The sequence below is a fragment of the Callorhinus ursinus genome, unplaced genomic scaffold (genome assembly GCF_003265705.2).
Source record: "Callorhinus ursinus isolate GAN/ISIS: 27379988/994484 unplaced genomic scaffold, GSC_fseal_2.0 scaffold38, whole genome shotgun sequence".
In the NCBI taxonomy this organism is placed as follows: domain Eukaryota; kingdom Metazoa; phylum Chordata; class Mammalia; order Carnivora; family Otariidae; genus Callorhinus; species Callorhinus ursinus.
In genome coordinates this window covers 15,287,135-15,311,267 of record NW_027397100.1, presented here as the reverse complement: position 1 = coordinate 15,311,267, position 24,133 = coordinate 15,287,135, and the positions used below count along the sequence as shown (strand labels likewise).

Sequence of the window (24,133 nt, the reverse complement as noted above, 5' to 3'; positions counted from 1 at the left end):
CACAGACAGGCCAGGTTCACACGCTGGCTCTGCCATGTTTGTCATGTGTGAACTTGAGGAAGTCACTTCACCTTTTGGTACCTCAGTTCCTTCATCTATAAAATGGGACAGCAGTTAGAGCAACCTCTGCAGAGTGTGCTGCCTTAGGGACCAAAGAGCTGTAAGCACCACTTTCGTCACACAGCGGGATCCTGACCATGCAGCCACGGCACCGGCTCGTCCAGTGAATAAGTTCATACGAATTATCGTCCCCCTTTTCCACCCACCCTCTCAAAAGCCATTCAGATTCAACAATTACTGAGTGCCTATTAGGTATTCTGTTTGGTGTTCTCCTTTGATACAGGAACGTTCTAAGGTATACGTTATCATCCCCATTTTAAAGACTAGGAAACAGCTTAGAGAGGTGAGGGGATTCCCTCTTAGTCCAAGGGTGTAGTCTTGGTACCTGAGTCAGGGGTGAGGCTGGGCCTGCCCAGGGGTTGAGTGGTGGGCACCAGAAGCTGCGTTCATCCTAGTATCTTTCCAGATGCCAGGGCGTCCAGCTCCCTCTCTGGGACCCTCATCCTGCTTGGCTGGAAGTTGTTTCCCTTGACTGCACTTTGCATCATCTATGTCCTCAAGAGGAGATTCCCTTCCAAGTAAGGGGGACCTCAGATAGGGGTTGGGCTTCCTGGGGGCCAGGAGACTCCGGGCCAACAGGTGGCACTGTGAGGAGAAGCCACACAGCACTCCCATTTCTTTCTTTCTTTCTTTCTTTTTTAAGATTTTATTTATTTATTTGACAGAGAGAGCACAGGGAGAGGGAGAAGCAGGCTCCCTGCTGAGCAGGGAGCCCAATCCGGGGCTAGATCCCAGAACCCTGGGATCATGACTCGAGCCGAAGGCAGCTGCTTAACCAACTGAGCCACCCAGGGGCCCCATCAGCACTCCCATTTCACACTGACCCTGAAGGCATGTGGAATCCAGAGCGTCCCTATAAGAGCCACACCCCAATCCCTTCAAACCTCCCCCTCTGCCCCTCACAGCTCCAGTCTGAAGGTCCACAAAGATGCAGGCTCCCCTGGTCTGGGCAGGGGGAGCACCGAAGGAGGGGGAGTTAATATGAAGACAACACTTTTGAGGGGGTCTGTGAGGAGAAGTCTGAGAACAAGGGCTTTGCCCCAGCTCCCTGCTTCCCCTGCAGGTCACAGGTGCCACAAGGCCCTCCTCAGGGACACAGGGCCCTCAGTCCCCTCCTGTTTTATTTAGGAGGACTGATGCAGGAGAGGCACTGGCCATGAAGTCTGCAACCACTACCAAAGCTTCTCATGCCTCACCAGCCTTCTGAGACCTGTCCTGCGGGCTGTCTCTCACTGTCTCCTGCAGGCCCCAGAGAAAGTGAGAGCCTGGACCGGGAGGGTCAGTAGTGAGAGGAAGGCTCTCACATCCTATGAAGGAAAGAAGCTTTTCCGGGGATTCTGGGCATGAAGTTCATGACCCTGAGCAAGAAACCCAGCAGAGGCAAAACAAGCTCCTACCCAGGGAGAAACACAAACCTGCAATTCTGAAGGCCCCTCCCCAACTCCTCAAGGAAAGCCCATGGTGGACACCCAAACTGGCATGAAACCTTTACAGCTCCGTCATTAAAATGGGATTAAAAGACACAGATCTGTACTTCTGAAACAAATAACGCAACATATTTTAAGAAAAAAGAAAAAGAAGAAGATAACAGGAGAGGAAGAATGAAGGGGAGTAAGTCAGAGGGGGAGACGAACCATGAGAGACGATGGACTCTGAAAAACAAACTGAGGGTTCTAGAGGGGAGGAGGGTAGGGGGATGGGTTAGCCTGGTGACGGGTATTAAAGAGGGCACGTACAGCGTGGAGCACTGGGTGTTATGAACAAACAATGAATCATGGAACACTACATCAAAAACTAATGATGTAATATATGGTGATTAATATAACAATAAAAAAAATTTTTTAAATGGGATTAAAAGAAACATTTATGGCCAATAAACATATGAAGAGATGTCCAATCTCATTAGTAATCAGGAAAAGCCAAAGCAAAACCATTTTCTCCCTATTCCAGGATAAAAAATAAAGAAGCAACTGGCTCCTTCTTATGTTGCTGATACGTATGTAAATCAGCACAACTACTTTGGAAAACAGTTTGGAAAATCTGAACTTGGACATTTGCATTCTCGATAACCTGCTATTTCCACCTTTGAGTTATATACATACCCTAAAGAAACTCTTCACCTGTGCTCCAGGAGATGAATATTCAAGTATATACATGGTAGCATGGTTTCAAATTAGAAAAACCTGAGAGAACCATCCAAATGCAAATCCACAGGATGGAGGGCAAATAATGTAGTACAATCCCAGAATGGAATGTTATACACTAATAAAAATGAATGAACTATAGCTACACACAATAATATGGATAAATCTTAGCGAAAGAATATTAGGAGCGAGTAAGCCCCAAAAGATTTCATACAGCATGATACTATGTTTATAAAGCTAAAAACATCTAACAAATGGTTTTTAGGGATACATATAAAAATGATAAACCCATATTTTTTCCAAAAGGATGAACTCAAGATTTTAAATAGTAGTTACCTGAGGTGGGGGCAGGGAAAGGGATGAGAAGGGTGGGTGTATGTATATGTAGATGGAAGTTAATGTCAGGATTCTAGCTTCCGTGCTGGGTGGTGGCTTCATGAATGTTTATATCATTATAAATTAAAAATAGAAAAACAATATAAGATTGATAAATAGGTATGTCAATAGATAGGTAGATAGACGGGCAGGTTATTGGAAAGAAGGAAGGGAGGGAGGGAGGATGGATGGATGGATGGATGGATGGACGGATGAATGGATAAGTAGATTAATAAAAGAGGGTCATTAATGGATCAATGATAAGGGTGTGATGAAGCAAGAATTGTGATAGGTACAATTCTACGTACTTAAGATCCAAAGGAAAAATAAATAGAAGGACAATACCTAAAGAACCCCAAGTTCCCTTCCTATTATGACATTTACAAATCCACATTAGGAGGAAAGCATAGTTGATGGGTGTCACCACGGGTCCAGCACTTCGCAAGCAGGATCTTACTTCATCCTCATACAAATCCCACAAGGTGGGCACCATTCCCCACTTTGCGGTGAGGAATCTAAAGGAACCTACTCAGTGTTACTCAGATCACAAGTGGTGAAATCAAAAAATCCAGATTCAAACCCAGCTCTGCTCAGTGCTTTCCAGGGAGCCACACTGCCTACTGTCTGTGGACAGATGGGGAGACCTTGACTTGCCCTCATTCTACTGCTTCCCAATGTCTCAGGCCAGCTGTTCTACACGAAAGCCCACCCTGTGCCTCCGAGTTGGGAGCAGAAGGGAAGAACACGAACACTTTTCCAGTCGTGGAGGAGACCTAGGATTAGTCCTGAGCCCCAAAATAGCCCTGATAAAGATCCGGGGGAGGTAGTGTAGGCCAAGTTCTGGAGAAAGGCTCTCTGCTGAAGGATAAATATGTTCAGTGGAAACAGGCATCCTACTGTGTCTGTTTCACTGTGGCCTTGAACCTTTGTAGTCACAAAGACAGGGGTGCTGAGCCCAACCTCCATTCCCCCCTCAGACATGAGTCTCCTCTTCAACATTTTCTACTCCCAGTAGAGCGGCTTGCACTTCAACATTCCCATCCCCGGCCTCCCATGCTGGGAGCCTTGGGGTGCCCTGGCCTCCCTCCCCCACCCCCCACCCCAGAAGCAGGGCCAGGAGCAGGTTGAGGCCAGCAAAGGGCCTAGGGAGCAAAATGTAGAGAGACACTCTCTCTGGGTTGAGCAAGGACAGCAAGGACTTGCCACGTCATATTTCGTGTCCTAGATGCCCTAGGTGTCCAAGTGCCATGACTTCTGCTCCCTCCTGTTCATCTTCATGGTTGCTCAAATCCTGATCGGCATGTACCTTGATCACGCTAATAGCCACCTCACGATTCTCACTCTGGAGTTCTCTGAGCCATACACCCTACACAGACCTCAGAATGGTCTTTTCCAAACATTGGCTCAACTACACTTCAATTTAAAAAAAAATACATTAAAAAAAACCTTCAGATAGTTCCTCAGTCCCTAAGTCATACCTCGAGAAGGTGATAGCAACTACCCCAGGTGTCCCATACCTTGGTACCAGAGGGAAAATGAAGCAGTCATAAGAGTCCCAGCTTGGACATGAAGATGCCTCATCCCTTTGGGAGAAAGCTCATGTCCTGAGCAAGCGCATAGCTTCCACACAAATAATGGCTCATTGCAAGGAAGGTAAGGCCTTCATTTATTCTGCAAATATTACTGAGTTTATACTATGTAACAGGCACTGTTTCGACACCGAGGAAACTCTGGTAGACACTGGTAAGGATGGTTCTTACCTTGTGGAGTTTACAGTCTGATGAGTACAAATACAAAAGAAAGGAGAGAGGGAAGAAGACAGGGAGGGAGGGAGGGAAGAAGAAAGTGATACATGTGCTGAAGAAAATAAAAGGGTACACAAGATACTGCAGATTGCAATGACAGCTATCTAGAGAAAGCCTTTCGGAAAAGGGAGTATTTGAGCTGCTATCTGAAAGTTGCAAGAGCCTGGGGAAAGACACTCCTGTTACGGGAACCCATTGCGCCAAGACCTAAGGTGTGAAGGAATCTGGAACCTTCAAGGAAGAGGAAGGGGGCCAGTGGGGCTGGCATTGGAGAGTAGTGGGACGTGGAAAAATGCCAAAGAGATGGACGGGAGACGATCAGATCAGGGGTCCCCCAGTCTCTCCTTCCCCAGTAGCATCTAAGTTGCTTCTATGACATCGATCTCTTGCAGGCATATGCTAGCACGTCCATCACCCTGTGCTGCCTTTAACTACAGATCCACACAAGTGGCGCTAGAATTAACTTCTTCCTGATCTTGGGGCTTCCCTACATCCGCTCACCTTCAACTTTGCCCACAATCCTCCTAAACACATTGGAAGATCTGGCTACCCTGGGACCCCAGGAAACTCTGCAGGGCTGTCTCGGGTCCTCTCCACCCAGGCAGAGCACATATCCAGATCTGCTCTTTTGCCAGGCCAGACCGGGGGCAGGAGCTCCACCAGCCGTGTCACCAAGAAGGAACGCATTAGTCCTGACTCTCCAATCCCTCCAAATTGGAGCTGGGTTTTGCAGAAGGAGCAAGTTGCAGGACCTCCTCAGGGCCCCACCAGTGTTGGTTCCCTCCAGCTCCCCTCCGCTCCCCCACAGGTGGGGCAATATTGCCTTAGTCTCAGAAGTGTGTGTAAGGAGATGGGCGAGCGGCTTGTGGGGTTGGGGGCGGGGGTAAGGAAGGAGAGACTGCCTCTGCAGGAAACTGTTTTTCCAAACTTCCGCATCTTTCATCTGGAGCTCAGCCTCTGAAACTCAAAGATGCATTTATACTCTATTTCTGCAGTGACAGTCTCCCTTGAGATAGATGCATTACATTTGTCTGCTCCCTAACTTGGCCACGATAAAGCACAGGACACTGAGAGAAAGGCATGGGTAAAAACTGGGCTGCAGAGCTCTGCAGTGACACCAACAGGCACATTTTATAACTACATGTCAGAAGCGTTAACTCTGCCTTAAAATGTATCCAGAAACCGACAACATCTCTCCATCTCCACTGCCTGAATTCACCCTCTTCTTTCCTGGATTGCTGCAATTAGCTCCTCACTGGTCTCCCTGCAACTGCCCTTGCCTCTCTCATCCATTCTCGATATAGCCAGAAGAGGATCCCTTTAAAACAATAGTTAGATCTTGTCCTTCTTCTACTCCAAAACCTTGTAATAGCTGCTCATATCACGGAGAGTAAACCCTAAGTCCTTAGCTTGGCCCCCATGGCTTCTTACCACCCCCCTCCTCATTCCCCTTTTGTCACTCTATGTTTTTTCCATAAGAATGATCACTTTTCTAACATACTGCATGATTTACTTATTTACTTTATTTATTATATATTGCCTGTCTCCCCCCACATGCCCCCCTCCAACTACATATGTCATCTAAAAAACCCTTAATTTAATTCTAAGGATATATGTAGGCTGAAAGTGAAAGGTGGAAAAAGATATTCCATGCAAATGTGAACCTAAAGAGAGTAAGGGTGGCCATACTTATATCAGATAAAATAGACTTTCAGAAAAAAAAAGTCACAAGAAACAAAGAAGATCATTATATAGTGATAGAAGAATCAAATCATCAGGCAGATATGACAAAAATTAACCAAAAAATATAAGACCTAACTATACGACCTAAAACTAGAAACTTCTAGAGAAAAACATAGGGGAAGAGCTTCATGAGGTTTGGCCATGATTTTTGGATGACACCAAAGCGAAGACAACAAAGCAAAAATAGGCAAATGGGACTACATCAGATTTTAAGACTTCTGTGCATGAGGGCACCTGGCTGGCTCAGTCAGTGGAGCATGTGACTCTGGACCTCAGGGTCGTGAATTCGAGCCCCACATTGGCTGTAGAAATTACTTTAAAAATTTTTTTAATTAAAAAAAAAACCTGTGCATCAAAGAAAACATAAACACGAAGAAAAAGCAGTTATGGAATGGGAGAAAATATTTGCAAATCATGTATCTATAAGGGGTTAATTTCTAGAACATATAAGAAACTTCCACAAATCAACAACAAAAATAACCTGATCAAAAATGGGCAAGGATTTGAATAAACAAACACCTCTCCAAAGAAGACATACAAATAGCCAACATATGAAATAGCCAAGCCTATGAAAATAGATGGTCAACCTCTCCAAGTAGAAATGGGAAATCAAGAGTCAGACGCTGGGGCAGCTGGGTGGCTCAGTCAGTTAAGTTTCCAACTCTTGATTTCGGCTCAGGTCAAGATCTCAGGGTCCTGAGATGGAGCCCTGCATGGGGTGCCACGGTGAGCATGGAGCCTACTTAAAATTCTCTCTCTCCTTCTCCTTCTGCCCCTCCCCCTGCTCGGTGAGCATTCTCTCTCTCTTAAAAAAAAAAAAAAGAAAGAAAGAGGGATGCCTGGGTGGCTCAGTAGGTTAAACATCTGCCTTCGGCTCAGTTCATGATCCCAGGCTCTTAGATCGAGTCCCACATCGGGCTCCTTGCTCAGGGGGGAGCCTGCTTCTCCCTCTGCCTGCCGATACCCCTGCTTGTGCTCCTCACTCTGTCAAATAAATAAAATCTTAAAAAAAAGAAAAAAGAGAGAGAGACGCTTAACCAGCTGGGCCACCCGGGCGACCCATTCAGCCTTTAAAAAGAAGGAAATCCCATCACATGCTGCAATATACATGAACCTCGAGGAAATCACGCTAAGCAAAATAAACCAGTCACAAATGGACAAATACTGTATGATTCCATTCATATTAAGTATCTAAAGTAGTCAAAAATCATAGAGACAGACAGTGGAAAGATCGTTGCCGAGGGCTGAGGGAAGAAAGGAGGGGGAATTAGTGTTTCATGGGTATAGAATTTCAGTTTTGCAAGATGAAAAAGTTCTAGTCATCTATTGCACCACAAGGTAAATACGCTTAACACTACTGAACTGTACGCTTAAAAATGGTTAAGAAGGGCACCTGGTTGGCTCAGTCGGTTAAGCGACTGCCTTCGGCTCAGGTCATGATCCTGGAGTCCCGGGATCGAGTCCCACATCGGGCTCCCTGCTCAGCAGGGAGTCTGCTTCTCCCTGTGACCCTCTTCCCTCTCGTGCTCTCTATCTCTCATTCTCTCTCTCTCTCAAATAAATAAATAAAATCTTAAAAAAATTCTAAAAAAATGGTTAAGAAAGTAATTTAATATTATGGGTTGGTTTTTTTACCACAATAAAGACAAAAGAACACACATACACATACAAAGCTTTGAGATGAATGAAAGAAGCCAGACACCACCAGTCACTGTATGACTCTATATGAAATTCAAGAATGAGCAAAACCAATCTATGGTAAATCTGATGGGTTTTTGGCGGGGGGGGGGTTGTGTGTGGAACAAGAACCAAGTTTATTTGTTCATTTCTTGCATTTGAAGTATTCCTCGATGACATCCTTCGCCTGAGACTCTTTGCCGTAGTCCTTAACCACCACACAACTGCAACCAACCACTTTAGGGGGTTTTGCCTCTCTGTCAGTTTTACAGAGGCCTACCCATTCCCCTAGTTTCTTATTGTCATCAACCTTCATTAGGTTGATTTGGTGTTCAGCACCAACTTGACATACATAGGCTCATCACAGTTGGATGCAAGCATTTGATGGGCTTGGCGCTTGTCTAAGGCTTTAGCAGCTTCGCGAATTCCACGTGCTAGGCCATCGTGGATGAGGGCGGTCTTCAGCACCTCTTGTAAAGCAGTATTAACCTATGGGGCCAGAGCATTGAATGCCAGTCTTGGCCTATTAATAACCGCTGTTGTGGCTGGACTGGCCCTTGTGGTTCTTATGATTGCAAGATGCCCTTCAGCAACAACCATCAGGAAACTTTGCAAAAGAAATAAAGGTTTATTACTTAGGAGACCTGGAAATTACACAGGAAACCCGGAGCCGCACAGCAAGGTCACAGGGTCACAGGAAGAGAGCAAATGTGCATGGGCATGGGGTTCTGTTTTTACTGGAGTCAGAGGTAGGGGGCTAGGGATTGGTGGGCTCACGATTGCTGATTTTAAAAACAGGATAGCAGGAATTTAAAGCGCGGGAAGAGAAAAAGCAAGAGAACCAAATGGTCAGTTATGGAAATTAACCAAGATCTCTAAAACAAAGGAGCCTGTGGGTGGAGGCGGCCTGGCTCTTTATCCAGCCTGGGGGCTGGCCTGGTGTTTATTTGAGAAGTGGGTGCCTCCTTGAAATGGATGTCTTGGCAATCAAAGCTTAAGTCAGGCACTTGCATTACCAAAAAAAAAAAAAGAAAAAAAGGAACAACTGTCAGTTCACAACCCTCTGGGGGAACTTCCTGTGCGTAATCTGAAACTGGCGGGCAAACGCACTGAGGGCTAAGGGCTGGGAGAGACCAAAGAAACAGGCAGGCCACTCCAGTCTGATAGACAGCAGTTTTACTTGTGTATTTATTTATTTGTTTATTTATTTAGAGAGAGCACAAAAGGTGGAGGGAAGGGGGGGCAGAGGGTGTGAATCTTAAGCAGGCTCCACGCCCAGCGCTAAGCAAAAGGAACTTACCTACAAGGCTTGTCTTAGGTGGCAGCAAGACGAATGGATCCCCGCCCCCCACTGCCAATCTTAAACGTTTCTATAGTGGCCTTAACTGGGTTCAGTCACATATGCCATACAAATGTTAACACCACAGGCCATGTCCTTGGAGCAGCCTCTGGGAGCGGAAGGGCAAGTGGGGCCCATATTCCAAGGACGGGAGGAGGTGTGGAGCTTCCCAGTGCCCAGGTTCAGCTCACGGGTCAATGGGCAGCCCCATCTTTTCGATGACCTTCCCCAACATCCTGGAAACACACACCTGCTGTCTGCTTGGGTGGCTGACACCCCCGCTACACTGGCCATGGACAGAATGTTTGTGTCCCCCTCAAATTCTTATGTTGAAGCCTACCCCCCAGTGTGATGGTGTTAGGAGGTGGGGCCTTTGGGAGGTGACTAGGTCATGGGGGGGGGAGTCCTCAGGAATGGGATTAGTGCCCTTGTAAGAAGAGGCAGGACACAGTTTGCTTCCCCTTCACAACTGTTGGGGCCTTACACAGAGATTGAATGGGAAGGAACAAGAAGGACCCTTCTATGGCTCATGGTGGTGATTACACAGGTGTATACAGATATAAAAAGTCTAAAAACTCAGTGAACCCCGGGTAATACTTGTGCACTTGCATACAGTACTATGTGTGTCCTACCTCAATAAAACCTTCAAACGACACCAATAAGCGCATCATGGGATTTGACAAAGAACCGGGAAACAAAACGAGAAAGGCCAACCAAGCCATAGGAAAGGACCCGTTGCAAGTAGCAGAAAGTCAGGATCAAAGACCTCAGAGGCTTCAGGATTAATGAGTTGTCAAATCCTCCTAAATGAAGAGAATGGCAAAAATGATGCTAGTTGACTTCCAAGGTTAGGCTATAAAAAGCCATGCATCCCTGCTTTGTTCCCCGGGGAATTGTGGGATTTGGTGCTTACAGACCACTGGAAATCCTCACTGCCTTAGGTCACTGCGAGCTCCTGGAGAATCAGGAATCTGCAAGACCCACAGGATCGCCACCAGTAATGACAGCTTCCTGTGGTCTACAGGTGGCTTACGGAGGCAAGCCTGGGGACCACTGCAACCCTCACATTCACCACCTGCCAATGCCCCCGCATCTGCCTCTCTCCATTTCCAGAGGAGAAACCATGCCTTCCCTCGTCCACCTTCCAAATCTAATGCAAGCACCTCTCCTTGGCAGAACCTAATCCAGAGCAACACTGGCAAGGAGCTCTGGAAAATGTGGTTCCCAGACTTTCAGCCCTCCGATAAAGAGGAGAAGAGAGAAAGGAATGGAGATAAAGCCTGACTGAAAAAACACCAGTATTGCTATTTTTTTAATTGGTGTTTATTTGGTTGCTGATGAGATTGAATGTTTTCCCTAGACTTGCTTCCTGTGTTTTCCATTTTGCAGTAAACAATGAAGAAGCTGTTTTAAAAAGTTTAAGTTTCTTTCTTTCTTTCTTTTTTTTTTTTGGTAGGGAGAAAAATAAAAGGCAATGTTAAGTGTAGACATGTTGTACTCATACCTCAGAAGCCCTTGTTGAAAATATGTTGGGCTGACGCCTGGGTGGCTCAGTCGGTTAAGCATCTGCCTTCAGCTCAGGTCATGATCCTGGATCCTGGGATCGAGCCCCGCATCAGGCTCCCTGCTCAGAGGAGAGCCTGCTTCTCCCTCTCCCCTTGCTCCTCCCCCTGCTCATTCTCTCTCTCTCTCTCTCTCCCCCCCTCTCGCTGTCAGATAAATAAAATCTTTATGTTGGGCTAACTCCTCCAGCTGGTTACAGTCACTGCCTGCGACTACCCAGCACACTGACCCTTACTGAGCCCTTACTGGGAACCAGTGCCCCAGCTGTGCATGAGTCCATGTTACAGATAAGTGGGGACAGGGCTAATATTTTTGAAGCACTCTCTTGTGCATTTTTTCCTCTCCCAGTAGTCTAGTTCTAGTTCTGGTTCAGCTGCCCCTTAGCAAAGCTGGAGCCTACGATTTGCTGCTTTGGGCAGGGGGCTGGAGGGAATCCAGCTGGAACAAAGAAGATCATGTGTTCAGGAGAGGGCTGAGGTTAGGAAAGTCCCTGCGGAAGAAAAGAAGGGGAATGCCTCCCCTTATGACTCTAGTGAAGGGTGGTACGAAAAAGAGGGAGAAGGGCAGGAGTTGAGATCCCAGGGCCTCGCACCCCCATGCCCTGGGATCAAAACTCTGGGCTAGGGTGGGAATGGAGTATAGATATCCCAGGTATGTTTAGAGATTCTTCGAGCAGAAAGGACCATGGCTTGGCCTCCTAGGGTGTCCAGGGGGCCACAGGGGCCATGTCCAACCTGGCTTCTGAGAAATGGGTCAACAAGAGAGCAGGAATTGAGTATCTCCAAAAGTGGTAACTATGGTCAACCCTAAGGAAGGTGGTATAGCCCTATAGAGGAGATTTTGAATCCTGTGAATTCTGCTCCCCGTGGATGCCCGTGGGAGATAAATTACCAGAATGTCCATAATTCTTTCCCGCCTCCCTACCTCCACACCCTTGGCAATATTCCTCCGATCAAGAGGTGCAGTCTGTTTTCCATCCCTTCAGTCTGGTGTGGTCTGGTCTGTGAATTGCTTCAACCAAAAGACTGAAGCAGAAGTGACATTTCTGTGACCTTGCAACTTCTGCTCTCTCTCCACACTGCCCCTCTCATGTGAACAAGCCAGACCAGCCTCCTGGAGAACGAGAGACCACGTGGAGGAGGGCAGAGGTGGTCCAGGCGACAGTCAGCTGACCCCAGCAGCAGATTCCCCTAGCCAGCCTGCTGCTGATCTCAAATGCAGGAGCAATCCCAGCCAAAACCAACTGAGATGAGAAGAACCATGGAGCTGAGCCCAGGCAGAATTGTCAACCCACAGAATCCCCAGTTAAATAAATGGTGATTGTTTTAAGCCATTACATTGGAGGGGGTGTTTGTTACACAGCAATAGCTAACCAATTCAATACCTTACCTATTAAAATAAATAAAATTCATTTTAAGTAGCTCTTGAGAAGAAAAGAAATAGCTGAGAAAGGAATCTAGGCAGATGTGTGTGCAGGTGATTTAGAAGTTCTCCTGGGAGGATGACAGGGAGGGGTTGGGGGTCTGGCAGAATTTTCTAGGTCTGTGGTCACTTCAAAGAGTCTCCAAAATATGGGTCTCCTAAACAGGAGAACAAGTAGAAGGAGCAATGGGATTTAGAAGACAGGGCCAGCCACACCTCAGCAGACCCAGTACAAAGTGTTCAGGGACCAGGCCAGACCAACCTCCCCATGGCACACACCAGACCCTGAGACAGGACTCAGAACAAAGACCCACCATCCTGCCGGGAAAGAAACTTCAGCCTCCTCTGCACCCAGGACCACCTGAAGTAGGAAGGAGGGAGGGGAGCATTGAAAGCTTGAGCGTTTTTGGTTTTTGTTTTGGGTTTGTTTGTTTGTTTGTTTGTTTGTTTGTTTGTTTTGGGGAAAAAACTGAGTTAACCTAAAAGAGAATGATTGCACCATACACAATGCTCACTCTACCTCATACGTGCAACCATAGTTTTATTCCTGTTTTACAGATTAGGAAACTGAGGCACAAAGTGCTCAAATGATAGTCATGATTGGATAAAGCCAAGATTTGAGCCCAGATGGTGCCGCTAAACACACTGACAGAACCTGGAAGAGTCTGGGATTGCTTTAATTGGCAAACGTAAGTAAGCTTTTCCTTTCTGATAGCCAGGATGATAGGGGCTCCCGAGGAAGTTACAGAAAATTAAGATGCCACAAACACAAATTTTTATATGCTCTAGGTGTGTTACATTTAGACCCCAGGAAATAGAGGTTTTAAGAGTTGCCCACTCTTATACTTTTAGGAATGGGGTCTGTGCCTTCACCACACTGCCAAAAGGAGGCCTCATGGGGCTTGCTTTATAATAAATCCTTCTTCTTAAGCAAATGCCACCTTCTCTATTTCCTGCATATCATGAATAATGATGGCTGATGTGTTCAGCATTTCCACTGTGCAGAGCCCTCACCCACATATCTTATAATCCTTGCAAAACCTTTCTGAGGAGGGGATTACTACCATCCCCATTCTGCAGATGAAGAAACAAAGGCTCAGAGGTGGCAAGGGAGTTTGAAAGGTCACACAACCCAGAAGAGGCAGACCCCAATACTTGATCCCTAAGTCTGGCCGACTTGGACGCACGCTAGGATGAGCATGCTCATCTTCCTTCCAGCGTGCCCAGCACAGGGCCTATGGCAAGGGGTCCTGGGATCAGTCCCACATCGGGCTCCCTGCTCAGCGGAGAGCCTGCTTCTCCCTCTCCCACTCCCCCTGCTTGTGTTCCTTCTCTCTCTCTCTCTCTCTCTCTGTCAAATAAATAAGTAAAATCTTAAAAAAAAAATAAAGTGCTTTCTTGTAGGCAACAGATAGTTAGGTCTTACTTTTTTATCCAATCCAACAGTCTCTAATTTTTACATGGGGTATTCAGACCATTTACATTCAAAGTGACTTTTTATAGGATTAGGTTTAGATCTTATTACTTTCCTATTTGTCTTACTTGTTCTTTGTTCCCCTTTTCTGTCTTCTTTTGATGGTAGAATATTTTTATAATGCTATTTTGTCTCCTTCATTGGCTTATTAGCTGTAACTCTTCATTTTGTTGTTTAGTGGTTGCTTTAAGGTTTATAGTATACATCTGTAATGTAACACCATCTACCTTTAAATGACAGCATACCACGTAGCATACAGTATAGAAAACTTTTGAAGGTATCCTAATATTTCCCCCCCCCAAGTCTTTATTCTGTTGTTGTCAGAACTTTACTTAAACATGTGTCAAAGCCTCACAATAGAATGTTATTTGTTTTTATCATTTCAGGGCCTTGCTGTTCAGATTTGCTAGATGAGACCAGAGCACTTCTTTCTGAGTACTCTCTTCTGTGTGTTCTACCCATTGCTCTGTCAATCATGAGGTTTTCCAGCTTGGCTGGTGGGAACAGGCACTATTCTCAGCCCTGTGTGAGTGGAGGGCATCTTTCAGTGCATGTGTGCGAGGTGCGAGGAAACTACCCGAGGCCAGGGAACAAACCAACAGAAAGGATTAGAGAGAACAGATCTGACTGGCTCACATCGTGGTGTGTGAGGGTGGATGCTGCTGAACTTCTCGGAACTAAGGACAAAAGCAATCCTTAGGGCTGAACATGCGGTATCACTTAGTCACAACTGTGAGGCGGTTCTTAGAGAAGCTACTAGCACATGCCTAGACAAGGACAGGCAGGAAAGGAATTTAGAATTCCACATCCCCTCCCCAGATCCTCTTAGAAGGGAACATCTGCCTCACCTCCCTATTCCCACACCTCACTTGCAACTAAGAAACACCATGGTATCCTGCAAACTTAGGTCTTGGAGTGAGACGGAGTCATCCAACAGGCCTGATGGTCACATACACCAGGGGAAATTTGGGGCACAAAGCTGATGACCTATGTTGAGCAGAACCTTAAGTCATCTGACCTGAGTCCAAATCCTGGTCATGGTGCTGACTGAATATATGGTCCCTTCATGTTCCTTCCCTTTTCAGTTTTCTCATCTGAAAAATGGAGGTAACAATAATACCTACCTCGGGGAGTTCTGGAGGGGAGCACCTGAGATGATGTTCATAACCCAGGTGTGAAAGAACTTGCATGGGAGGCCTCGGCCCTCTTTCTCCATGCCCATTTTGAGGCCAAACTCAGCAGTTCAACCCCCAAAATAGACCCACTTCCCAACACACCAATAAGCATTGCAGTTTGGCAAAGAATTCACACAAGACACCTGAAAATAATATAATATTACATGTCAACTCTACTTCAAATTAAAAAAAATGTTTTTAAAGTTACACAATTGTATACAGTACATAAAATTTCTGGTATTTACTGTATGTAAATAATGCCTCAATAAGGTAGTTTTTTTTAAAAAAAAAAAAAAAAAAGAATTCACAGGGGGGGCCCTGGATGGCTCAGTTGGTAGAGAATGTGACTCTTGATCTCAGGGTTGTGAGTGCAAACCCTCATGTTGGGCATACAGATTACTTAAAAATAAAAAAAAAATTAAAAATTTTAAAAAGAATTCACAGGAAACAGGGAGAATGTTTACACCGAACACCACGGCACACACATTTTGTGTGATACATTTGAGGGCTAAGAGCAGGGGCTCCAGAAACAGACTGTCACATTCTTATTGGATGAGGTATTAGTTTAGGTGGCCATAACAAAGTGCCACAGACTGGTGGTTTAAACAGCAGAAATGTATTTTCTCTTACTTCTGGAGGCTAGAAGTTTAGGTGAAGGTATCAGCAGTGTTGGTTTCTTCTGAGGCTTCTCTCCTTGGCTTGAAGATGGCCGCCTTCTCCCCCTGCCTCCACGTGGGCCTCTCTCTATGTGAGTCTGCGTCCTCATCTTCTTTTCTTATAAGGATGCCAGTCATATTGGATTAGGGTCCACCCTCATGCTCTCATTTTAACTGAATTGCTTCTTTAAAGACCCCGTCTCCAAATGCAGCCACATTCAGAGGTACTGGGGGTTAAGACTCCAACATATGAATTTGGCCAGGGAGACACAATTCAGCCCATAAATAGTGATCTTGGGAAACTTACCTAATCGTCCAGGCTCTCGGTGTCTTCTGTGAGGATAGGAATAAGGCCACCCATGTCACAGGAGGGTTGGGAAGAATAAATGGTAATACATGCAGGGCTTGGGACATGGTGGGCACTTAAGCGCCATCTATAATTTGTAAATTCTCCATCCAATAGCTCTGTCCAGCCTCTCGAGCCAACTTCCCCATCTTTTGCACTTCCTCCGCCAACAACATCCCTCCAGTATCCTGAGCAATTGTTCTTGGCCGGCTAATGACTAGATTGGGTCAAGGTCAGCTCTGAGGGCTCCAGGGCCTTCCTGCTCAGCACAAAGCTTCTCTTCCTCTGTTGTAGGAGCCTCTGAGCTGAGCAATGGGACTGAGCGGCAGGTGCTGCAGCCCGAGGGCCCCATGCTGGTGGCAGAAGGTAACACACTCCCATTGTGGTGTTCAGTGGACAGCTCCTGCACTGGTGACATGATTAAATGGGTCAAGGTGAGCCATCAGCTCCAGGAGATTTATAACTTCAAACACGGCTTCTTTCCTGGGGTGACGCCCAGCGGACACTGGAGCCACGTATTTGTGACTACTCCATCTATATCCACAATGTCACCAGCAAGCATGCTGGAAGCTGCCACTGTGTGGGGTTTAGTGACTTGAGTGAGAAATCAGAAAAGACCTTAGAGGAGGGCACCTCCATACTTGTGAATGGTAAGTATCAGGCTCTGCAGGTCTAAGCACTCGGCTCTGAGCTGCGTCCCTGCGTCAGCCGCCTCTACCCACAGCCATGCTCTGCACACAAATCCCAGTGGCACACAAAATAAGTGTGTCTCACTCACACACATACAGGCAGCTGGAGTGGTTCTGCCCCGTGTGCCTCGTTCCAGGGCCATGTCTTATCGCAGCTACCCACAGTACATCTGTGTGGTGGAGATGGCAGAAGCAAAGAGGACACGTCCCAATGCCCCCAAGCACATTTCTAGCTTCTAATCACATAATGTCTGCTAACAGCCCATTGGCTAAAGCAAGTCATGTGGCTAAGCTCAAGGTCGAGAGACCGTGTTGTGTACCCTCCCACGTAGAGGCCATGGCAAGAGTAGGGATGTACCATACTACCAGGAGAATCAAGAACTAGGGCTGATAATTTCATCTACCGCACTCCCCACGTCATCAGTCATGCTATCTGTTAAGTCTAGCCACAGTGACCTGGGTACTGAAATCCTGTGTCTGCCAATCAGTAAGAGTGTGTTCTTACATCTGTCACTTCAGCTCTATATAGTTCAAGTGCTTAACTTGTAGAATAAGTGACATGATTCCTACTTTGAGGGTCATTCGGGTGATGAAATAGGAGAATGGACGTTTGTGGAACCACCCTGTAGACTGTTGACAGGCAGAATATCTGTGGCAGGTGGCTGGGGGCAGGAGGAGGGGCTCATTTTAACTTGACGCAAGCATGTCAGAAAGGCTTCTGGGACTCCTTCCAAGCTGTGACAGGGACCTTCTCTTGGTCCTACAGTCCTCTGGGTTTCCAACCTCAGGGGGATTTTCTGGGCCATCTCCACCACCAGACTGAGAACTTCCTCCCAGTCCAAGGACATCCGTGTGTCTTGCTGAGCTTCATTTTTCCCCATCTTAACATCAGCACATAGTAGGTACCGAGAACTTCTTTACTGAGTGAATACTGGGCATGCAGAGGGAGTCGCTGAGTAAAGAAATTAGGGAAGAGGGGAGGGAGGGCAGATATGAGGGAGGTCATGAGCAGACAGCGGAGGAAGAAACGGAATACACCAAGGCCCCTCTCTTTGGCTTCAGGAGCTGGGGACCCAGAGCCAGACCTCTGGATCATCCAGCCCCAGGAGTTGGTATTGGCAACCACCGGAGACACTGTATTCCTGAACTGCACAGTGCTTGGAGATGGTCCCTCAGGACCCATCCGGTGGTTTTGCAGGGCTGGTCTGAGCCGGGAGGCCATTCACAACTTTGAAGGCATCTCCCACCCCAACGTGACAGCAGTCCGGGCCTCCAGCAGGGATTTTAGCATTCTTCTGCAAGGTGCCTCTGGGGAGCGGGCAGGCACCTACTACTGTGTCAAGTTTCAGAGGAAACTCAACAGACAATACCTGTCTGGACCGGGCACCAAGCTGAGAGTAAAAGGTGAGACAGGTGGTCTAGGAGGCATTGGGGGCGAGAGGGAGGTGGTCTACAAGGAACTTTCCATCATGTCCCAAATAAACCAGCTGTTCTCAGCCTCCAGCCTTTCCACAGACCGTTCCCTCTGCCTGGAATTCTTTTCTTTCTCCTTCTCTCTGGAGAGCTCCTACTCATCCTTCAAGCCCAGCATAAATAGCTCCTCCTCTGTGAAACCTTCTGTTTCTCCCAGGCAGAGTTAATTTCTCCCCATTCTGGGCTCCACAAAACTTTGTATAGACCATCAGTGATTTAACAGCATCTGTTGAGTGCCTGTTTACTGCCTTGCATTATACTAGGTGCTGTAGATACTGCAGTGAATCAGACATTGTCCCTAACCCAGAGATGCTCCCACAGGTCTAGCTAGTCCCTCACAGTTGCAGGGTTTGACTTCTGGCCCCCATCGCAGGCAGACCCATCTCGATGACCCCAGGTGCTAGCACAGGGGCTCGGGAAAATGGCAGGACAGATAGAAAAGGGGAATGTGAGGCTGTCTCTCTTCCTTGCAGCAAACTGCACTTCTCCCCAAGAGACAGAATTCACCAGTGAACATGTAGACAGGTTATTTCCATCAGGTGGGTGTACCTACCTCCTGTGAAGGTAACTGGTCCCCACAGGCAAGGGCGGCCAAACATGGCTTGGCCATGGGAAGGGAGCAGTTTCTGACTTCTAGGGCCATCTGCCACCAAGAAAGTCCCCAGGACTTCATCTCAACTGCAGAACCATGTTGAAGCCAGGGAGCTCAATCAGAGAAAGGACTCTCTAACAGCCGGTGCTGACTGGTCAGTGGGCAGTCTTGCTTGAGAGGTAGTGAGCTCCCTGTGAGCCAGTGCAAGGACACACCATGAAGCTATACATCACGGCGCTGGAGAACATGGCTTTGTAGCCAGGCATCCTGGATTGAGCCCCTTTCTAGCTGTGTGATTGCGGGCAGGTAGCCTTGCTCCTTACTTATATGGCTGTTGTCCTGCTCTGTGAACTAGAGGGGAAAAGAGATAAGAATCAGAGAGCCTACCTCATGAGGTTGGATGTAGATCCGATGAGATTTACGCATGCCAAGTGCCCAGAACCGTGCATGTCACATCACCTCTTAACACTCAGGGGTGCTTGGGACTGGGGTGGGGTTGGGGGTGAGACTTGGGGTAGCGGCCCCAGATGCTCCCTGTTGCTCAGCCCTGTTCCTGCCATTCTTGGGAGCCAGACCACCCGGTCCCATCACTTCTCTGACACACATGTCCCTGAGCAAATCATGCCCCCTCTCGGAGTCTGCCTCCTCATCTGTACCAATCGCATTATTATCCTACCTTGCAAGGTAAGTTTAAGGACTATATTAGGCAATTAGGAAGTGCTTAGCTCAAGGTCTGGGGCAGAGGAGCTGAACAGCCAGTAAATGAACACAGTTTTCTATCACTGTCAGCAGTCAGGAATGCTGCCAAGATGACAAAACGTATCGGCAGGATATTGGGCAAAGCCTCTTCAGGCCCAGGACAGAGGGAGGGGAGGTCTTAGATCTCCTCTCTCGGCATAGAAAGAATGTGGCTCCAGAGGTTTACAGCCACTGGGCCACCTTCCTTGTGGGGACACTGAGGTCTGGGACTATTGGGGGATCACCCAGGGTCCTTCCTGAGCTCTCCCCTGTGTCCTCCAGACCTCCTGTCTGTGTTCACACTTGTGGTCCTGGGGCTGAAGACAATGACCTTGGCTGCACTCCTGCTGGCCCTGGCTGCATACTGGAGGAGGCGTCAGCAAGAAGACATCAAGACTCCAGGCCCAGCAGGACTGGGCCCCCCTTAGCATGGGGGCACGGAGCATGGCTCATGGGGCATGGGTGAGGGGTGAGCCCCAGAGTGGGTCCTCTGAGTCGGAGAGAGACCAGGGCTCCTCAGCCACTTCTCTGCCTCTGGTCTCAACCTCCAGATGTTCCCCAGGCCTCGTGCCAAACTCCGGGATCCCCATATCTGGTTTCCACTCACCCGGTGAAGTTCCCCACCGGGCACTGACTGGGCTGCCTTCTGGTGTGCCATGCGTGCTCTCCCTTCACAGCCTGTGCAAGCCTTCCTGGTCCTTCATGGCTTGGCCCGGCTCTCTTCTTGGGGCCCTTGTTCCTGCTACAGCCCCGTCTGGAGTGGCTGCTCCCTTCCTCCACTCTTCACATTTTCTCATCCTTCAAAATCCAACTCAGAGTCCTTTCCGGAAGGTTTTCCTAAGCACCTCTGAGCTTGCAGAGCCAGACTGCCCAGGCCCCTCCATTTATATTCTTCTCTCCCCGTTTCCCGCCTTATTTCCTTCCCACCATGGCTGGCTTGGGTGGCTGTAATAGGTAAATGCAGGTTTGGCAACTTTAACAAAACTCTCTCTCCCTCTTTTTTTTTTTTTTTAAAGATTTTATTTATTTGACAAAGAGAGACACAGCAAGAGAGGGAACACAAGCAGGGGGAGTCCAAGAGGGAGAAGCAGTCTTCCCGCGGAGCAGAGAGCCTGATGCGGGGCTCCATCCCAGGACCCTGGGATCATGACCTGAGCCGAAGGCAGACGCTTAACGACTGAGCCACCCAGGCGCCCCTAACAAAACTCTTAAATCACAGTGGCTTAAGCCAGAAGAAAATCGATTTCTCTAGTAATAACAGAGCATAAGCAGGCCAGGCAACAGGGGATTCCTTCATCTTGTTGCTACCGCGTCCACACCCCAGGCCGTTAAGACTAGGGAAGAAGGCAAAAGTGAAGGGGAGTATAACCCGCCCCTTCAAGGGCACAGCTGGGAACTTGCCCACATCACCTCTAATTGGCTGGAATATGGTCACATCGTCACACCCAGCTGTAAGGAAGGCTGGAAAATGTAGTCTTTATTCTGGCAGCAGTGTGCCCAGCTGCAATGTTTCACTAAAAGAACCAGGAGGCGAATGTCAGTAGATAACCAGTAACATCTACCTCGGTGGCAAGGGGAAGCTTCTTCCTTGCTCTGAGTTCAATTCCCAGCTGAAACAGCACCTTTTTGTACCACCACCTCCACTAGGGAGTATAATAGAGAGCAGTAGTTCTCAAGAAGAGGAGGTTTTTTTTCCCCCAGTGTACATTTGGCAATGTCTAGAGACACTTTTGGTTGTCACAACTTGGGGGTTGTCACAACTGGCTATCACCGTCTAGTGAGTAGAGGTCAGGGGGATGTCACTAAACATCCTAAAATGCACAGGGACAGCCCCCACAACAAAGAGTTTTCTGGTCCAAAGCATCAGTGGTGCTGGGGCTGAGAAGCCCAATGTAGGGGAAAGTGTGACACGCCTGGCTTGCAATCCCAAAGCCCCCACTCGCTCCCCGTATGCCTTTAGTGACTAATCAGTCGCTTCACCTCTTGGACCCTCATGGATAATAATGTGGACGCAGATCATAACATGGACTTCTCTGCGTTGTCTAAGAATTAACTGGATTCATTTATTGAGGGCTTCCTATATGCTGTGTGCTCCAGGTACACTCAGTGCCTGTGAGCTCCCTTTTTGCTTTCCACGTGAACACTTACTAGCACCCATTCTGTGGGGAAGTGTATTAGCCTGGCTGTTTTTCATTATGACAACAGAAAAACAGCTTGCAAAACCTAAGCCAAAGGGGATGCTAGTGTAGCCTGAGAATTGCATAAATCATTGAGTGACCAGACATCAGAATAATAGCCGCCTGCCAGATGATCCACGTCTTAATCTCTGGAACCTGTGACTACGACCTCACATGGCCAAAAAGGGAATTTGCAGCTGGAGTTAAAGATCTTGAGACAGGAGTTTATCCCAGATTATCCAGGTGGGCCCTAAATGCTTTCATGAGTGTCCTGATGAGGGAGAGACGGAGGGAGATTTGACACGGAGGAGAAGACAGCAATGTGACCACAGAGGCGGAGATTGGAGTGATGTGGTCACAAGTTAAAGGATGCCGGGAGCACCCAGAAGCTAAAAGAAGCCAGAACAGCTTCTCTCCCAGAGCCTCCAGAGGGAGCAGGGCCCACTGAACACCTTGACTCCTGCCCGGTGATGCTGCTTTCAGACTTCTGGCCTTCAGAACGATGAGACAATAAATTTCTTTGTTCTGAAGCACCAGGTTTGTGGTCATTTGTCACAGCAGCCCCAGAAAATAAACAGCAGGGAAGGAAGCATGGAACCGAGCCTCTGGAAGAACTACTCTGCTCCAGAAACCTCTGGGACTTGCTGGGCCCTGCACCATCCGGTCCCTGCAAACCACTCCCCTCCCCAATCGCATCTCCCACCATCACCCCCTAAACTGACTCCGCCCTGACACCCACCTGGGCGTTGGCCACGCCACATTCCCTAACTCATCCAAGTCTCCCTGCTCAACTCTTTCCTTCGCGAGGGCTCCCAGATGGCTCTGTCCCCGAGGACATCTCCATCCCTCTCGTTGTCCTCACGCCGTGGATGTGTCCTTCACGGCACTCACCGCTGCCTGAAATAAACATGTGTGTATTTCCTTCAGGACAGCCAGTTGTCTCCTCTAGAATTTGAGCTTACTGAGGGCAGGGGCCTCACTTTTCACCATTGTAGCCCCTGCCACTCAGTTACAAAGAGTGGTTGAAGGCCGACAATGAGCCAGACACCCATCAGTGTGCTGAGAATTAAAGAGAAAAGTCTGTTCTCTCAGGGCATACCTACTATTGGGGGAAGACAGACAATGAGCAAGTAAATGTAGGTAAGCAACATGTCACATGTTGGTGAGTGCTAAAGGAATAATAAGGCAGAAGCGGAGGAGGGGGGTACCAGAGCAAGGGAGAGGAGATACATTTTATTTAGGGTGGTCGGAAGGGTCCTTACAGGTAAAGTGACAATTGAGCAAAGACCTGAAGGGAGTGGGTTGAGAGCCTTATAGATATCTGAGGGGAAAGCGTAATAGGGTAAGGAAGAGCAAGGGCAAAGACCCTGAGGCAGGAGTGTGTTTGACATGGCACAAGAATCATGAGCACCAAGCAGGTGCTTGGCACATGTTAGACCCCTGTAACATCTGAGGGGGTGTAGAGGGTAGAGGTAAAATTCACAGTCTTGGGAATCTACCCAGATTGAAATTCCAGTTCTTCTGTTCATCTCTTGGGTGAGTTCTCTCAGAGTGTCTTGGTTTCCTTATCCATAAACTGGTAATGACATCAGCATCTCCCTTCTTAGGTCGTTTTGAGGCGGAAACGTATTGGTGCATGTAAGGCATTAATTGTGCCAGGCCCAGCGGATGTGTGGGCGGGAGCAGTCCCAAGAGGGGGTGGAGAGGGTGCTGGCAAATAAAACAAACCGTGGGTAACTCAGGGCCCTTGGTGGGCGCTCAGGAAAACCTGCTGTTGACAGATTGAAAGAGTGGGGAAGGAACTGGAGTCCGAGCTGCTCAGCGCCCCCGCCCCCTGCTTTGAGGCCTGGAGCCCCACACAGGCAAGATGACCCGGGTCCACAGCTCCCGCCAGAGGCTCATCCTGCTTGAGCCTCAGGATCTAGACCTCTGGAGGTCGGTGGTTGTCCCCCAGGTCTCCCTGAATCAAAGCATCGGTTTCTTCCCACCTATTCTGTTTTCTCCTTTCCTGCTCCTCTTCTTTCTCTCCTTCCTTCCCCGCTGATAGTTCTTGCCCTCCCCTCTGTCTTCCCCAGAAAACCCCTATCAAGCCTGCCCAGGCTTGGCCTCCGTGACAGCTCCTAATGAGAGAGATGGGTCTGTCCACATTGTTCTCCTTGGGCTTCCAAGGCCTCCCACTTGCTCCTGCGGAGAAGGCCTGGAGCTGGAGGAAGAGGAAGGACAGACAGAGGTTTCCTGCATCCCGCCGCCCCGAGGATGACGGCCTTGAGGGTTCTGTGCTGGAGTGGGGCAAGAGTGGGTGCCAGGCCTGGTCAAGTATACCCCACTACCGCCCGTAGGACACACACACAGCTCAGAGTGCATCTGGGTCCCTGGGCTGGGTGTGGGGCAGTAAGGGGTGCCAGGCCTAGCCAAGCATGGTGTTACATGTTTCTAAACTATCTAGATGGTACTATATAATGGCACTTTACTCCACACGCCATTCCCAACCTTGCTTTTTTGGCTCCACATTCGAGATTCATCCAGGTTGGTTACCTGTAGGTCTAAGTCATGCATCTTCATGGCTCTATGGTATTCCATTGTAGCAATACATCACATTTGTGATTCTCTTGAGGTTGGAGAACT

At 48.1% G+C, this 24,133-nt stretch overlaps 2 protein-coding genes across 7 annotated transcripts in view; both read left to right on the top strand.

The window, feature by feature from the left end:
• The window catches only part of LOC112827375 (signal-regulatory protein beta-1-like), a 40,870-nt gene extending 18,829 nt beyond the window's left edge, over nucleotides 1-22,041 (top strand). Inside the window, exons 5-7 of one of the 6 annotated variants that reach the window (XR_012374740.1) lie at nucleotides 527-638; nucleotides 12,747-12,877; nucleotides 20,348-22,041. Coding sequence is in view for 4 of the 6 variants with exons in the window: in XM_073880640.1 (XP_073736741.1) it covers nucleotides 10,228-10,487 (260 nt within the window). In the remaining 2 variants the exon portion in view is untranslated. The other 5 variants (XR_012374739.1, XM_073880638.1, XM_073880637.1 and 2 more) reach the window with 5 other exon arrangements.
• On the top strand, nucleotides 16,053-22,041 carry SIRPB2 (signal regulatory protein beta 2). Its single transcript, XM_025876286.2, is given in 6 exon segments — nucleotides 16,053-16,071; nucleotides 16,134-16,334; nucleotides 16,337-16,489; nucleotides 17,591-17,932; nucleotides 18,475-18,540; nucleotides 19,614-22,041. Coding segments are annotated over 6 exon segments (927 nt in total). The 3' UTR covers nucleotides 19,760-22,041.
• Nucleotides 22,042-24,133: the final 2,092 nt, after the last annotated feature.